Source organism: Cryptomeria japonica, chromosome 3 (genome assembly GCF_030272615.1).
Source record: "Cryptomeria japonica chromosome 3, Sugi_1.0, whole genome shotgun sequence".
NCBI lineage: Eukaryota > Viridiplantae > Streptophyta > Pinopsida > Cupressales > Cupressaceae > Cryptomeria > Cryptomeria japonica.
The window spans coordinates 624,583,138-624,601,461 of record NC_081407.1 but is presented as its reverse complement, the minus strand read 5'-3'; the positions used below and the strand labels follow the sequence as shown (position 1 = coordinate 624,601,461).

The following is an 18,324-nucleotide window of genomic DNA, read 5'->3' as shown; positions in this document are numbered from 1 at the left end:
TTTTGGGGTGCTTCTCCCATTTTCTCTATTTTGAAGATCTAGTTATATTCTTTAACTTAGTTTTAATATATGGTCATTTTATAAAAATTAATAAATTTACAAATATCAATACCTACTAATCATAAAACTGCATTTATAAGAATCTTTATTAATAAACATTGGATCATAGAATTGTACTTATGAATACATTTACTTACTAAACATTTGTAATATTATTGTAAGATTAGTTTAATTGAAAGGATAATGATATGTTCATTGTACCATCCTTCAAAATTCAAATCTCTATGAATACCTTTACTCATCACAACTTACTTTTTATATAAATGTATGCTCCTCAAACAACTAATCATAATAATTTGATTGGAAAATACTCCTCCATAATATTATAATCCAAAATAAATGAAATACCTTTTTTTCATTCATATATGCTGGTTTAGAATTTTGGGTTTTTTTTCAATAAAAGAAAGATCATCACCTTACGCGGATATGTTTGTGATTTGAGAGATATGGAACTATGAAATATGGGGGATGCATTTTCAAAGCGCGTTTCACTATCTGCTATTGACGTGATAAACACACATGAAAACTGACGAGCACCGTGGGTGGTGTGAGCAGAGTTTTGTTCGATTTGAGACTCTATTATTATCATATCCATGTCTTTCAAATTTATGATGTGTCGATATCGATACGATTATTATTTCTGCGACGGAAATCTAGCGGCCTGAAAACGCCCTCGTATGTCTTTCATGATAAAGTTTTTTTGTGTGTCAAAAATGCCGCTAGAAAAAGTAAATCTACCTCTACGGACAATGCTTGACAGCAAATTGCAATTCATTTAAAGGAAAAAATGCAACGGGAAATAAGAATGGAATCTTACATATGGCATCTTGTCTGTTGACATCTCTAAGCTTTTTGAACTAAACAAGCTTACCATCGAGCTATAGTTTAAAGTATTTTCTCTTTCCCAGGTATGCATTTGTATTTAAATGTAAGTTTTAATGGCATTCAACAAGCAAAGTGTGAGAATAACATTCCCTTAATGGCAAGAATCTATGGAATGGTGGACAGTGGAGCATGTGAGGCGTGCGAATGTTTTCCATCAATCACGTTTTTGGGTGTCTACATTAGCACTAATATTACATTTGTGGACAAACTGTTAAAAGTATTTTCCCTTTCCGAAGTATGCATTTTGTATTTCTATATAAGTTTTAGTGGCATTCAACAAGCCAAGTGTGAGAATAACATTCCCAATGGCGAGAATCTATGTAACGGCGTACGGTGGAGCATGTGAAGCGTGCGAATGTTTTCCATCAATCACTTTTTTGGGGGTCTGCATTTGCAATAATTTTACATTTGTGTGGACAAACTGCAGTTAAAGAGTTGAACCTAGACCTCCTATTTATTGCTGGGTTATTCTACTATTGAGTTGCTTGCCACGTGGTTCATTTTTCAACACTCTTCTTTTTCAACATTTCTCTATACTGTAGTTGCTTGGGGTTCCTTGTTTGTCCTTTATCTGCTGACCTAAGCTTTGATACTATGTTAAACTTTTCAAGGATCAGCTGGAAGTAGAACCTACGACCACCTATTTGCTGTTAGGTTGCTCTAAAATTGAATTATCCTCTTGATGACTCATCCATCTTTGATTCGGGTGTGAACAATTTTCTAACAAATACAAGAATAACGAGCATTATTTGTTAATTTAATTAACAAACAGTTAACTCTTAGTAAGTAGTTAGAAATGAGTTAGTCTCTATTTAGCTATAATTCATTCCTTTGTTGTTGAAAGATGAAGTACAGATCATCACAATTAATTATTGTTCTTATAAAATCCTTTATTTGGTATTAGAGTATAGGTGAGTAGAGCTAGGCCAAACTAGGAGCCATCAGCACCTATTGTGTGGCTCAAGGGAGGTTTTGAAAATGAGTCATATTTGAACCAAAGATGGACTGGCCACCAAGAGGGCCGATAGCTCTGTCAAAGCACCCCAGTAGCAAATGGGAGGTCTTAGATTCAATTTTTAGCTGGTCCATAAAAAATTTAACACAAACCCACACATTTTTAAGTTTCTCTCGAATCAATTTTAAACTATTGTATTGTGTCTTTTCCCTTTTATCCAACTATAGATTTAACTATGCTTTCCATAGTAGTGATTACAATTGCATAAGATACAAAGATAGCATTCATAGTGAATACATGCAATATGATTATAAGTTACAAGCAAATTGCATAGATTGCTTGAACTTAAAAATTATTACTCCCACCGCATACCCAGTCTGTTAATTCGTACCATGTAAATTTGATGTATTTCTTTCTTGTGCTCTCTTTCATCCGTTATAACTAAGTTATTTAGTGTCTTTTTATTGCTATGATGAGAGAAGTTGATCAGCTTGAAGTTTGAAGGTGTTTTGGTATTTTCTCTTCTATTCGCTTGGCGTATTGGGGAGGAGGTCCAAGGAAAATACATTTGTTTGCCAGAAACTCTGGTACCAAACAATGCCAAACCACAGTATTTCAGCAGGTTATTCGTCACTTGCTTGGCATCTGAAATTTTCTTATCATGTCAGTTTTTTATTGGAGTAGCTGTCTTAATTATAAGCTGCACTTGGTTTTATTGTTAGAAAACTTGCATACCAAGGATGATTAAGGGCTATAGATTACAGATGTAGGATCCAACTAATACAGTTTCAAAGAAACGATCACACACAGAGTTTTCATTCCATGTTATTAGACTAAATGCTTACTAGGTCTTCGGGAAAACGAAAAGATTTTACAAAAGGAAAAAATAGCATCCTTCTTAGATTTCAGTGAATCTGTCTCATATAAAACATGTTAATCCTTTGGCATAATATTTCTTCCTGGATATGTGGTGTTGTAACTTTGAAGGGCAAAATTATTACCAAATAAATATCATCATGTAAGTACACAGACTGCCTTGTATTGGCTTTTTCTAAGTGCATTATTCCTAATGTCCATCTGTATCCAGCAAGTACTTAGCATCTCCATTTTGTGCATTCACTGTAAATTACCAGCATGGACAACTTCACAACTAGAACTATTCTAGTGGGATAGTCTACAACAGAAGTTGTACGAAACTTTTATCTAGAAGAGAAGAGATTTATTTTTGATTGACGTTAGTGCACTGCATCTTGATTTTCTAATGCTTGCTTCGATTGTCAGCAGATATCAGTGACACACTTCAATTGCATGGAATATCCAAGTTAACAATCCTTGAGGATTTTCTGCAACGGCAGAAGACTAGTCCCTTCTTTGGATTTTGTACAGAAGAGACAATTGCTATTGTCCTCCATCTTAGCTTCCTTTGTATCTTCCTCATCAAGTTTGTCTGGGGAAGAGTCGTCCAATGTTTTGTCAATGGCTCTACAGGTTCAGAGCAGAGAGGGTCTTCCAATGGACCAAAGAAGGATATGCCTACCAACGCTTCATGTTCAACTATAAATTTTGGTTTTACCTACAAGGTTACTCTCGGCTGTTGCACTTGTCTATTGGCATGCTATTCTCTAAGCACGTTATGGGTTCTTTATGGCAATCAAACAAAATGTGCCTGGCATGCTACTGTTCTTGTGTCAGATGTTGTACAAACATTGGCATGGTCCATCATGTTTGTAAGCATATTCACTTTCAGAAGGACAATTTGTAGAAGAATCCCAATTTTTTTGCGGATATGGCTAATATGCTCTTGCATTGAATCAATCTTCACACTTGTACTTGATATTTATTCAGCCTTTAGGAGTTGGATGGTATATAATGATCTGTACATGGATTTTTTTACTTCACTCTTAAGCATATTTCTTTTATGCATTGCCATCGGAGGAAACACAGGAATGTATACCTCCACAAGGGCGATTGAAGAACCGCTTTTGGATTCCAATCTGGTTGAACATGCAGCTGCAAAAAAGGAATCAGCATATGCCAAAGCCAGTTTATTTGAGCTTGTCACATTTTCTTGGCTCAATCCCCTGCTTGCTATTGGTATTAAGAAACCTCTAGAATTTGATGACATACCCAATATTGCAAAAGAGGATTCTACTCATGACGTTTACTGTTTTTTTAGTGAAAAAATAAATATGTTAAAGCAAAAAGACCCTTCAAAAACACCATCCATGACAAAAGTTGTTTTCTTGTTTATGTGGAAAAAAGTAGCTCTAAATGCAATATTTGCAGTGGTATATGCATGTGTGTCTTTTGTTGGCCCATACTTGATTGATGATTTTGTAAGTTATTTGACTAAGAAGCCACGTGCTACACATGAAGGCTACATCTTAGCCTGTACATTCTTTTTTGCCAAGGTCATAGAGACTGCATCACAAAGACGATGGATATTTGGATCAAGGCAACTTGGGATGCGCTTGCGAGCAGCCCTCACAGCACACATTTATAGGAAAGGTATGCATCTATCAATTCAAGCCCGACAAAGTCACACAAGTGGGGAATTAATCAACTATATGAGTGTAGATGTGCAGCGTATTGGAGACTTCACATGGTACCTAAATACAATATGGATGCTGCCAATACAGATTCTACTTGCAATATGTATTCTTTATAAAAATGTAGGCTTGGCATCACTTGTCGGATTTGCAGCCACTCTTGCTGTGATGGTGGGAAACATTCCAATTACAAGAATACAGAGGTATTTTCAGTCAAGGATCATGGAATCCAAAGATGAAAGAATGAAATCTACATCAGAAATATTAAGAAACATAAAAATACTGAAATTGCAAGCTTGGGATATGAAATATGCACAAAAATTAGAAGCCTTGAGAAAACTTGAGTATAATTGGCTTAAAAAGTCAGTTGAAATAGGAGCTGCTTCAACATTCCTTTTCTCGTCTGCCCCTGCATTTATATCAGCAACCACTTTTATTGCGGCATACTTCATGGGAATCCCTTTGACAAGTGGCAGAGTTCTGTCAGCATTGGCAACATTTAGAATACTTCAAGAGCCTATTTATACTCTTCCAGACCTCTTTTCAGTACTTGCACAAGCTAAAGTGTCACTAGACCGCGTGACTTCCTATCTTCAAGAACAAGAATTACAAGCAGATGCAGTTGAAATTATTCCTATGGATTTAACTGAGTTAGCAATTGAGATTGAAGGCGGAGATTTCAGCTGGGATCCTTTTTCAGGTGAGCAGACACTTAAAGAGATACATTTGCAGGTGAAGAGAGGAATGAGAGTGGCAGTCTGTGGAACTGTTGGGTCAGGTAAATCTAGCCTTTTATCATGCATACTAGGGGAAATCCCTAAAACATCTGGTATTGTCAAGGTCAGTGGTAGCAAAGCTTATGTTCCTCAATCCCCATGGATTCAGTCGGGAAATATTAGAGAAAACATCTTATTTGGAAGCAGCTTTGAAAATGATAAATATGACAGGATTGTTAAAGCATGTGCTTTAAATAAAGATTTAGAGCTCTTCCCCCATGGAGACCAAACGGAGATTGGAGAAAGAGGAATCAATATGAGCGGTGGGCAAAAGCAAAGGATACAAATTGCACGTGCATTCTACCAGAACGCTGATATTTATCTTATGGATGACCCTTTTAGTGCTGTTGATGCACATACAGGAACTCATCTGTTTGAGGTATGTTTCATTTAGCTTCAGTTTAAAGAATTTTTTAAAAACGGTTCTGACAACCTAATCTTTTTCAGCTAAAATAGATGTATAATGAAGAGTGGCATACAAATCAGAAGAACAGCTAACTTTAAGGACTTAAACAGGAGTGCCTTACAGGATTTTTGTGTGGAAAGACTTTAATCTATGTCACCCATCAAGTTGATTTTCTGGCCTCTGCAGACCTCATCCTTGTGAGTAAACCATTTAACAATCTTACTCTTAATATTATTGAATTTCTTGACAGTTAACCGTGATACAAAAGTATTGTGCATTATATTTTTGGCTAATGGCATTTTTCTGAATTATGCTTGTTTCCTAAGTTTATTCCATGATTCCCCTGCTTTTCTTATTTCTTTTCCATTTCTTTGTTACTTTTTCTTGGGTTTCAAAAGGTGAAACATTAAGTAAAAAGAGTGAGAAATCTCATTGCTTCTTTGACAGGTGATGCAAAATGGTAAGATTACACAAGCAGGAAAGTATGACGAGCTTCTGCAAGAAGGTAAAGGTTTTGAAGCCTTGGTTGGTGCCCATAATCAAGCTTTGGAGGCTATAGTTGCAGTTGATAATTTATCATCCAAAGGGATACTTCAGAAAGGCAATGTGAATTACACAGAACTCTCCAATGAGGATTCCGTTCAATCAAATATTCAAATGAGAGACCTCAAAATTCTCAACAGTGAAAAACAAATGTGTAAAGAAGTACAACAGGAAACTAATGCGTATCAGAAATGTAACTACTCACAGATTACACAAGATGAGGAGAGAGAAACAGGTCGTGTCAGCAAAAAGGTTTACTGGTCTTATTTAACAGCAGTATATGGTGGTGGCTTGGTTCCAATCATATTGATATCACAGATTATATATCAGGGGTTTTATGTTGGAAGTGGTTACTGGATGGCATGGGCTTCTCCTCTTACACTAGACATGGCACCAATAATCAGTACAGGATTCCTCATTCTAGTATATGTTGCAATATCAATAGGAGGTTCTATATTTTTGTTGATACGGACATTTCTGCTTGTAATAGTGGGCCTTTTGACATCTCAAAAACTCTTTTTGGGTATGCTTTATAGTATTTTTCGTGCTCCCATGTTCTTCTTTGATAGGACACCAGCTGGTCGGATCTTGAATAGGGTTTGTGAGGCTTTCCCTATCTAAAGTTGCAAATAGTCATTCTATTACTTTCTAAGTTGCTTAGGAGATACAATTATAGGTTGCTTTCCGCTGTTACATAAATTAGATAAATTGATTGCAGATTGGTATATTATTCATATTTTTCTTTGGATGTCATTTAAAGAAATAGAAGGGTTTTACTCTGATTGACTGATATATATCTCTTTCTATATATTTGTACAGATTGTAGTAAGTGGCTAATGACTAAATACGTATTCAAATCATGTCTGCAGGCATCAACTGATCAATCTGTAGTAGATTTAGAAATTGCTGCTAGATTGGGTTGGTTTTCCTTTGCAGTAATTCATTTATTAGGGACTGTGACAGTTATGTCAGGGGTAGCATGGCAGATATTTATTATATTTATACCTGTGACTGCAATCTTCATATGGTTTCAGGTAGTTGTTCCCCTTCTTTGTGTCTCTCATTACTGTTTTATAGTTAATTATAGAAGGCTGTCCCTCCCTCTGTTCTTTCGTATCATTTTGTCATTTCTTCTATAGTATTACAATTTGCTTAAATAGTATATGCCAGTTGTAGACAACTCTTGTCAAGTTGTTTTAGCTCTATTTTTTCTTGTTACTATTTTGATTGTGTGTCAAATCAACATCATTTTCAAGTGCAATCTCTTTCAATCAAGAAAAAATAATATATTTATTTACAATGAGCATATTGAAGATGATGCTGATGAAAGCATATTGAAGTTGATGCTGAGGAAAGAATTAATTGACTTCAGGATTTTTCGCTGTTTCTTTTGGAATGAAGCTAAGCAACTATAGATGGATTTCATAGAGATTGAAGGGTTACTAGTATTTCTAGCATAAGGAATCGATGCTTGGTACATATCACAAACATGCAATAACAAAGAATGACATACTATTTAATATTTATAATAGTCTCTCTTTTTTTGTATGAAGTTTAGATTATTAGTCCATTTCTAATAATAAATTTGATGACACATGACCTGTAGCAATACTACATCCCAACTGCTCGAGAATTATCGAGATTGGTGGGCATAAGGAGAGCCCCTGTCATCCATCATTTTGCTGAATCACTTTCAGGAGCTGCCACAGTGAGAGCTTTTAATCATGAATTGCGATTCATAGAAAGAAATTTATCTCTTGTTGATGATCATTCAAGGATGTGGTTTCATACCATATCTTCTACAGAGTGGCTTGCCTTCAGATTGAATTTTCTATCAAATTTGGTATTTGTCTTCTCATTAGCCGTGGTCGTGAGCTTACCTGAAGACCTGATTGATCCAAGTAAGGAATTCCTGAAATTAATTTTATGAGTCTAGAAAAACCATTTTGTATTCAACTACATACACACATGGTAGAAGAGAAATTAAAAATCCATATTATGCAGGCATTGCTGGGCTAGCTGTAACATATGCTCTAGGTCTCAATTCGCAACAAGCAGCAATAATCTGGAATCTATCAAGTGCCGAGAATAAAATGATTTCAGTAGAAAGGATATTACAATATTCACAGATTCCATGTGAAGCACCGTTGGTGATTGAAGAATCCAGACCTGCTCTCGAGTGGCCATCCAATGGAATTATCTTCCTTGAAAACTTGCAGGTATGAAAAACCATCTTGGGAGGTAATTTAAAGATATTCATTTTGTTGCTATTTATCTCTCAGTAATTCTAGTTCTAAAATCCAAGGGCATGCTTGAGTGCATGCCGGGGGGAAAAACAGTACTTGTAATTGTGGATAAAAATGTAATCAGGTTTTTTTTTTATCCATAAGATGCAACCAAATTGCATCGATTATATTGATACAAATGGAATCAGGTTTTATTTTTTTCATCCATGCAGCTTTTATCCCTTGTGTTAACTACTAATGATATGAAAAAAATAATGTAGACAAAAGCATTTATTAAAACTGCTCCACCATGATAAAGAAAAATCTTAGCATATTTAACTGGTTTGCACCAGAACAGCTCTGCTATGAAACAAAATGAGGCATGGATTTGCAGATAAATAGGCTAATAAGCCTTTGCATGCTCTGAAATTATTTCTGTTTTTCTCTTTACTAGAACTAGACTATAGCACATTTATGAGCTGTCAGACATCCAGTGACCTTTCTAATCAACATCTACCCTAAATGAGTCCTTGAAATCACTTCTACATAAATTACAATTAATTGAACTTCAAATTACCTCCTTTTTTCTATGCCCATCACAAGTACAGATTGTTTCTTTGCCTTTGTTAATGTTTGTACACAGCCTATCCCTATGAAGTGATAGTGGTCCAATTCACACTTTGGAAAAGCCCATATTGGTGACGGGCTGGTTATTCACAATTATACCACCCAACATGCTCATAGAATTTGGTCCATACCTTATAACATGATAGAGATCCCACATATTATGACTGTAATATCCTATTCCAGATCATTTCGTATTTATTGCCTTTAAACAATAATTCTAACTCAAAAATGATAGTTGTCTTTATATTTATAAATTTTAAAAAATTATGAATTTTATTATAATATTCAGTTTTATCACGTTGACATAATTCTGAAAATAGACTTATCTTTGATTTTCTGCTAAAATTCTCCTTCCTATTTACAACTATTTTTTCTTGAATGTTTGTCCTTGATATCTAGGCAAGTTATGGGTTTCTGTCCTTAAGTCTCTTAATTTCCTCGGAGGGTTTTTGTCCTCTTTGCCTGTAATATTTACTTGCAAAGTCACATAATATTTATTCCCTGTTGATATCCCCAATGAAATGATTTCCCTTTATATCCACTATGTTGAAGCAGTCACCACCCTTCATACCATCGCTGCTCTTTGAAAATCATAGTTTTATTTTAATTAAACTATTTTTGCTAGCACTACTTTATTAATATTGCTAGTACCACTTTATTATATTATTAATTGCATCAGTCTATATGATATGGGTGCTAGTTTATACAAAAAACTTTTAATCGCCTAGTCATGGATTTTTTTAAATGGCAGCTATGTATGCTGCAATCTGTAGCATTTTGGCAGGGGCATGACATTCCGTCCTTCCTACAATTGCTTGTCCTCGAGCAATTTTAAATTGGGATGATTAAAAAAGGCTGCTTCTTCCCGAGTGGTGTCTTCCATGGGCAGATTCTTCCATTTAACCAAATATTCTGGGATAACCTTATTTATTAACTTCTTTTCTCTCATGTCAATGATGGCTTCGAGTTCCAAAATTAATTTTCCCTTGTCATCAAGTGGGGGTAACTCTTGGCATGGTGTAGTATGTTGACCTAGCACTTTCTTGAGGCAAGATACGTGAAAGAAATAATGAATTCTACTGGTTGCTAGTAACTCCAATTTATAAGTTGCTTCGCCAATCCTCCTTATAACCTTATAAGGTCCATATAATTGTGGCTTAAGTTTCTCTACACTACTTACTTTGAGGGAGGATTGTTTATAATTTTGTAACCTTAGGAAACCCAAGCATCCAACTTCAAATGTTCTCTCCGATCTATGGCAATCAACATACATCTTTTGTTGATTCTAGGCGTGTTGTAAGTTTTCTTTGAGTGTGTTTAAAATATCCACACTTCGTTGTACCAAGTCTTGTGCTCTAAGGGCTCTACTATTTGCAAGAATCAAATCCCCAAATGATATTGCCTCATAACCATATAGTGATTGAAGGGACTCATCTTATTGACATATAATGGGTAGAATTGTTGCAGAATTCTCCATGATGTAACCATTTGACCCATGTTTTTTGTTGCCCTATGACATAATTTTGCAAATATCCTTCAAGCAAAATTGTTACGATCTCTGTTTGCCCATCTGTTTGGGGGTGGTAGTGTTTGTGTACATTTTGTCATATACCGAACATTAGAATAAAATATCCAAGGATACTCTATCCTCTCCTGAACAAAATCACTACTTGTGCCAAGATTGCGAGAAAGACCACAAGGCGACTCCAAGGTTTATATGTGCGAACAGGCGGCTTTATGTTGGATAGCTTCCTTGATTATGTATGCTGAAATACAAGGGAGACTTATGCTTGATTAATATTATTCACAAGCTAGGACTTAGACAAATATGGCAATGAATGCTCTCTCTTTTTTGGCGGGGGGATTTTCAGATTTTGGACTTTCTCAAAAAGAGGACAAAAAGGACAAGGGTTCAGAAGTTCTATGCTACTTCTAAGCTATTCCTATGAACTCAAGAGACGGTAAAGACTGGGTGAAACCAATTACGACACTTTGTTTCGTCACACTTGGACAACTACGCAAATATATGTTCGGTTTTTCTTCTCTGAAGGATTTCCTTAACTTAGCGTCTCTCCCAGCTAGGTCTCATCTTTGGAATAATGTGCTCAAGGCTAAAGAGGTGGCTGCGCTTGGGGGAATTTGGAAGATCAGGAATGGCAAGATAGTTAGATTCTGGGAGGATTCTTGGCTCTCTTTCGGCCCGTTATGTGATAACCCTGATTTCTCTCGTTTTATGCAAGCTTGTAAAGATAGATTTGGTGTTTTTGTTGCTGATTATTGGAAGGATTCTGGTTGGGTTAAGCTATTTGATGTTAGCCCTTCTCTTCTTCTGATTTAGATATCTCTTTTCTCTTGCCTTCCTCTTTTGGATGATAAGGATTCCTTGATTTGGAAAGGGACTTCCTCTGGTCGCTTTTCGGTGGCCTCTATTGTCTCTTTGTTGTCTCCTGCTACTTTTCCTCCCCCCTATTGGGCGAGAGCTTGGGTGAAAGATCTTATCCCTAAAGTTAATTTTTTTTGGCTCCTTCTCCAAAATAAAATTCTTACTACTGATAATCTTTACCGGAGAGGATTTGTGCTCCCCAATAGATGTTTTCTTTGTTTGCAAGATGAGGAATCGGTATCCCACATTATCCTCCATTGCCCTTTTGCTTTTGATGTATGGAGTAGAATTCTTCATAAGTGGAATCTATGTTGGGTGTTCCCTCAACATGTTCTGGACTTTTTCATTCAATGGCGATGCCCTTCTTCTAATTTTGTTATTAAAGTGTTGTGGTCTTTTATCTTCCCTCATGTCTCTTGGGGTATCTGGAAGGAGAGGAGTAATCATATTTTCAGGGATGCCTCTCTTCCCTCCAAGGTGGTTGCTGAAAAGATCTATAGGGCTATTGTGGAGAACATTATTCTAGTGGCTAGTGATGCTTCCAAATTACCTTATGTTCCGGGCAAAGATTATGACGATGTCTCTAATGAGTGGAAGATGGCTATTGATATTTCTAAACCAGGTGAACAGATTAAATAGTCTAGAGTTGGATTGGAGTGGAGCTTTCCTCCATCAGGTTGGGTCAAGATTAACTTTGATGGGGCGGCTAGGAGCAATCTGGGGCCGGCTGGGTGTGGGGGAGTGATAAGAGATGAGTATGGTAGGTGTATTGCGGCAGTGGCACTCCCCATGGGTAGTCAGACTAACCACCTAGCCGAAGCCATGGGAGACTTTCAAATGTTGTAAATTGCTAGACAATTAAATTGTAGGAAGGTTTGGATTGAGGGTGATTCGAATAATATAATTTAGTGCCTAAAAGGGAGAAGCAAAGCCTCATGGACTATTGAGAATTTAATTAAAGCTTCTATTAGTATTATTAGATCCTTTGATAAATGCTTTATTTCCCATGCTTATAAGGAAGTTAATATTGTGGCAGATTATTTTGCTAATGTGGGGGTTAAGGTTGAGGTGAGAAAGATATGGCATAACGAGGACACGTTGGATGCTAAGGTCAAATCCCTTTTGATGTATGATCGGACACATGGCAGATTTGATGGGATTTCTACTAATTTCAATGATGAGGGTAATTAAATTGTTATTATTACTTGGATGGCTCTATGTCAGAGCGCCTTCCTTTCTTATTATTGTCGGATGCCCTCACAGGTTTTATGGGTGGTTCTTTTTTTTTTTTAAACAAAAGTGGCAAGCCACTGATATATATATTAATAATAAAACTGATTCAAGAGCTCAATAGGGAAAGAACCTGAAAGAAAACCCTATATCCTTGCTCAGATATAGTGAAGAAGAAGGAAGGAGGCTATGAAAAGCAGGCACCCGATCCGAAGAGATAAATAGGGACTGCCCATAGAATGAGTCTCTTAGGGTCCAAAAAGAGAGTAACCGGTCGGGACGAGACTAGAGGAAACCAAAAATAACCAACCCCCTTAACCGGTTACCGTGGCGACTGAGAAGCGTGAATCTGCTTGTTGGAGCACTGATGAGCTGCGACAACCAATTTCCGATTATGTTGTACCGGTGCTTTGATACCAGTATGATGTCCTTATGACCGGTTCATAAAAAGAAAAGCCTCCAATACCGGTGCAAGTCAACAAGCAAAGAAGATGACTCCTCTACCGGTTCGGTTGCCGTTAGATTTTCCACCCGTTTTTTATGGGTGGTTCTTGCTTGGGAAGCTAGTGCTGGGTTTTCTGTTAGCTGCACTATTTCTATCGAGCTCTCTGTGAATTTGATTAAGCCTAATACTATGGGGGGTCAGAGATGCAGAGTGGAGCCACCCCAGCTGTGATAATTGGTGGAAGAATGCTAGTATCTGGCATCATCTGCAACAAGGGGGAGTTACGCCCTACCTGGAGAAATTGCATGGGCATGATCAGAATATCACCGAGCAGTTTGTTAAGGGATGGAAGAATGGCAAAGTGAACTTGTTTGGTAGGGTTACAGTCATTGACGAGGGGCTTATTGCGGAAGTGTCGAGTCTGTCCCTGGAGGGGATTAAATTCTACAGAGACAGGAAGGTTTCGGATGCTATTGTCAAGAAATTCTCGAAGAAGGACAAGGAGAAAGCCAAGCTAATCAAGGTAAATAAAACCCACTTCGAGCCTCATTAGATTAAGTTGATATAGAGGGAGCTTTTGAGGGTGATTATAGAGTTCTTTACCCTGGACGGGAGGTTCACCAAAAGTTACGGGTATCATTTTGTGTTGTTGAACCATTTTCGCCACAATGATAAAATTTCTTTCCCGCTCTACTTGTTGTCTTCTTTGAGTTCCAACATTTCTAATTATAAGGAGAACCCTCATATTAACCCGGTGTTGCACCAAGGGTTAATTGTGCTCATCTATGAGCACCTCAAAGCTAGGGCTTTTGAGAATCCTAGTAAACTCCCTTCCATTTCTGCGGAAGATGTGATTGGTAGTGAGGAGTCGGATTCTGAGGGCTGGGAGAATGATAATGATGATGGGGATTTCCCCCCCCTCCTAACAAAAAGGCTAAAAAAGAGCTTAAGCTAGTTGTCTCTGGTACTAGTAAAGATGTTAAATCCCCTAATATTGGTGGTGATGGATCTAGTAAACGTGTGAAGGAGAGGGGTAAAAAGGCTACTTTTGTTGCTTCAGATAGCTCCCATGAGCAGGACTCCCCTGTTCAGCCTCTGCATACGAAGGCTTCTTCTTCCCTTGGAACAGGGTGCAATTCCCAGGAATCTGTGGATTTTGTTTCTCAAGATTTTCACCCTAAACAGGGAATCTTGTTTGATGTTCTAAGTATTGCCAAGAATAGTTCGTTGGAGGTCTTTCGACTTTTCAGGTGGGTCTTTTTTGAAATCAATAATATCAATCTTAAACAACGGTCTTTCTCCTCCAAGTTGAATGTTGTTCAGGTCAATGTGGAAGCGAGGGATAAGATGCAGAAGGTTGGTGAGGTTCAAACTATGGATGCTGGGAAGGAGGTTCTTGAAGGGTTTGCGGCTGGTGCTCTTTGGACTGAGAGTGAAAAAAAGGTTATGGCTCACTGATTGGCCAAAAATATGGAAGCTACCCAAAAAATCAAGGAAATCTATGACAACAAATTCTCTGACACTAAGGAGAGGCTTAGCAGGTGTGAGTACACTCTCCGTAACATCATGAAGAGTAGCCATAGCATTGTAAAATTTACTGCGGAGAATATGTCCACTATGGTAGCTAAATTGGAAAAGATTCATATGGAGAAGAATGTTGTAGATTTGGATAAGGACAACGTTGTTGGGCTTGATGATTCGGGTCCCCCTGGCAAACGCACAAAAGCAAGTATGAAGAAGAAAGTTTTAGGTGTGCCTCAAGACATCATGGACTTGAAGGATGCCACTAAAAAGATGCATCGGCTCAAGATCAAAATCGCTGAAACTCTGAAGAATCTGGGTTAAGTTTTTTGTTTGTGTCTTTGTTTCTTTGTTGGCGGTCTACTGGCTTTTTGTTGTCTGGTCGAGTTGGGGTGTCTTTTTGTTGTATCTGCTGTCTCTCAGCCCTGTGGTATTTTTTGGCTTGTCAGTCTTATGTTGGGCGTTCTATGATACGTCTTTTGTAATCTTTTTGTAAAGGGTTCCGAGTCCCTTCAAAACCTACTTTTACTGTAATCAAAAACCAATTAACCCCATTAGGTTCATTTTAAAGCACCAACAACAAATGTTCCTAATCCCAATCACTTTCTCATTTCTAACATCATAATCTATTACCAATACTAGTTACCACATTATTAATCCATTCCTTAAACCGGAATAGACATACATACAACACTAATAGTAGCAACAAATTTTATTTAAAATAATCACATATTACAATATTACTAATAGGTTATGATTATACACTGTAACATAATGAATTCTGATTTAAGCAATACTCAATTAACAACCCTGTCACTTCATACCAGAGATTTTTCTTCCCAGTTAAGAGCCTGGCTCGACCTGTCGCACATTCTTGCACTCAAATCTACACCGCTAGATGCACACATTAGATCCATCAAATGTTAGATATATGATCAATAGGATAAATCATACAATAACTTTAACTAGTTCAAACATCTACCAATGAACTCACAAGGGTAAACATATAACATAGGAAGAGTGACAAGACCGGACAACTAGAAGAGCTAGTCCTAAGGGCTAGACCTACAGTCTCAGGGGCTCATCGCAGATGGCCTTGCCTACGTGAATGCGCAGAGACTTAGTAGTTCGACTTAAAAAAAAAAACATAACAAAAGCAAGTACGCAACCCTTTCTAGGGCCTCCTACCCTAGACAGTTCACTCGTCGGCTGCCACCCACTAAGGTGAAACAGAGACTAAGTCCTAGTTGGACAATAAACATAGGTCTTCCTACAAAGATAACCAAATCAATATGTTTCTATTGACTATGAATGATATACAAAGTACTAATCATAAGTTGTAATCTACATTAACAATGGATTGACACATGGGAGATGTATCCAACACTATTATACTCTTTTCCTAACAAGGTAGAAGTAATACCAAAGAATATTGGTCCAGGCTTGATATAACATCTAACAACAAGGCTTGCAGAAGCAATCTATCCATGGCCGATACACAAACACTATCATACATTGTATTAATTTATTCTTATGCCCTTATTGGATATAAGGTAGTAGGCTTTCCTAACACCTTCATAAACATCTATAGTTGACTTGGGGTCAAGACTTTTATATTCTTACTCATTCAAACCTTATAATATATAACAAGTACATCATATCACTATCATCACTAAGATTGAACATACATAGAATTAACTATGTTATGGGGTTGATAATTAATATAAGACACACATCTATGAACTCTGTTGAAATGATTTCTTCCACTATAATTTGAGGTTAATTAATCATATTACTAATAGAGGCACTCCTAGACACTATAATGATAATAAAGATATTGGCCATAAATTAATAAGCTATTGGCTATAATACTAACAAGATACTACTATAACATCTAAACGCAGTAAAATAATCATACTGTGTTCATATATTCCATAAAAGAACTAAGTAGTTCAAATATGATTATTATATGTTGATTTTGCTGACTATCAAGTAACTTTATGAACATGTCCTACTTTAACATGGACCAATGACATATCATGAATTATCCAACATCTAACTACCACAAGGACTTTAAAGTCTAAGAGTTTGTAAAATTACCATTGATGGTTAGCGAAACACTTAGGAATAAAGGATTACACCCACTAACCACATAATATAAGGCACATTAAAATTTCATTTCTCCATAGTCAACATGTGTGCATTAGATCTGATGTAATTCTAAAGAGAATTTTAAACACTATCCGACTGATAGCTTTCAAGAAAACTTGATTGACTAAGAAGCGATATAAGACTAAATCATACTTTATTTAATTAACCATCGCAAAGAAGAAGCTCAAGTTCTTAGATTTAAGATTAAGCGAAATAATTCTGAATTCTCCTATCAGTCTTGTCAAAACATAGTATAAGAATCTTATTTTTTATTTTTTTTTAAATCTCAAGTTATTTTAGGATCAATGGTTGCTAACCAATATTGAAGAATTTAATGGATTTAAGACTAGTAAAATATGGGAGTTCCTACAATTAGAACTTCACAGAGTGTCCTTGCCTATATTACAGTCTAATAGCATGAATTCACACTAAAGGGTACAGGATCAACAAGAAGAAGATATGCATTTGCCTCTTAGAGAATCTACCCTAACAACTACTGCAACCATTCAAACAAAAGAAATTTAATAGATTAATTTATTGGCTAGAATGCCACTGGCTGGCTGGCTAGGCATGAAGAAGAGCGGCCTAGCATCTGAGGTAGGATGTAGGACATAAGGCTACCATGGTAGAAGATATTTGTTGCGATGTAATACACAGAGTAAATCTTTGATTACATCTTTCCATTAAATTACTTGACTATGGTGATAAAAATAAATAACAATATGTGCAGATTTTTTTTGGCAGTAACCAGAAGCAACAGTCTGTGATGCGTTGAAAGTGCTATTCACACAAAATGAAATGTTTAAAATGGTATGAAGAAATACACACCTTTTTAAGATCTGGTTTGAGGTTGCTAACCCATCAAAGGTGGCAGGATTTACCAGTGCAAGCAATAAACCCTTGATACGATTCAAATTCCAATCGTGCGGCCTGTTAACTTTAGTACTTTCAGATTGAATAAAACTCAGAAAAATCAGAATTAGTTTTAGCTAGGTTAATTAATTTATTGTTTTCCAGATTTAAGCATAATAAAAGAATTGAAATGCAAAAGGAACAAAACACAGTTACCCTGGGAAAACCTCCTAGGAGGAAAAACCCAGCCAAAAGATCCTCAGATCTGATTATGATTTGAATCCAACTGAATATTACACACTTATCTGGAGTCTAGATGTTGCAGTTACAAGGGAGATGACATAGGGGCCTTTGGATGTCATGAATTGCAGTCCTTATGACTTGCTGATTGTAACAATGGTGGCAGCAACCCTTTGATGAAGTTCTTTATTTCTTTGGAGATGATCTGCTGCCTTACTTAGGTTCGCTGCCTTCTTTTATTGATCTGCACATCTCTTAGTATAGTACGCTGTGACTTAACTGCCTTAGAATGTGATTCGCTTCCTTAGAATATTTCGCACCTTATTCAAAAGACTGGAAAAATATGAATGTACATTGTGTGTAGCTTGTGCTTTATTTATAGGAGAGCAATTTAAACATATTATTCATGTCGGCCTTCTTGCATTTAACATATTATTCATTTAATCCCTTTTAACCGAAATGCATAGGGTCGGCCC

The 18,324-nt window shown here is 36.6% G+C and overlaps 1 protein-coding gene across 2 annotated transcripts in view; it reads left to right on the top strand.

Moving 5' to 3' along the window:
• Window positions 1–1,815: 1,815 nt before the first annotated feature.
• The window catches only part of LOC131044251 (putative ABC transporter C family member 15), a 45,448-nt gene continuing 28,939 nt past the window's right edge, over window positions 1,816–18,324 (top strand). The window contains exons 1-7 of one of the 2 annotated variants that reach the window (XM_057977542.2): window positions 1,816–2,522; window positions 3,185–5,604; window positions 5,742–5,828; window positions 6,079–6,771; window positions 7,044–7,208; window positions 7,781–8,075; window positions 8,179–8,393. In XM_057977542.2, the coding sequence (XP_057833525.2) occupies window positions 2,498–2,522; window positions 3,185–5,604; window positions 5,742–5,828; window positions 6,079–6,771; window positions 7,044–7,208; window positions 7,781–8,075; window positions 8,179–8,393 (3,900 nt within the window). In that variant the 5' untranslated portion in view covers window positions 1,816–2,497. The remainder of the gene's footprint in view (window positions 2,523–3,184; window positions 5,605–5,741; window positions 5,829–6,078; window positions 6,772–7,043; window positions 7,209–7,780; window positions 8,076–8,178; window positions 8,394–18,324) is intronic. The other variant, XM_057977541.2, reaches the window with a different exon arrangement.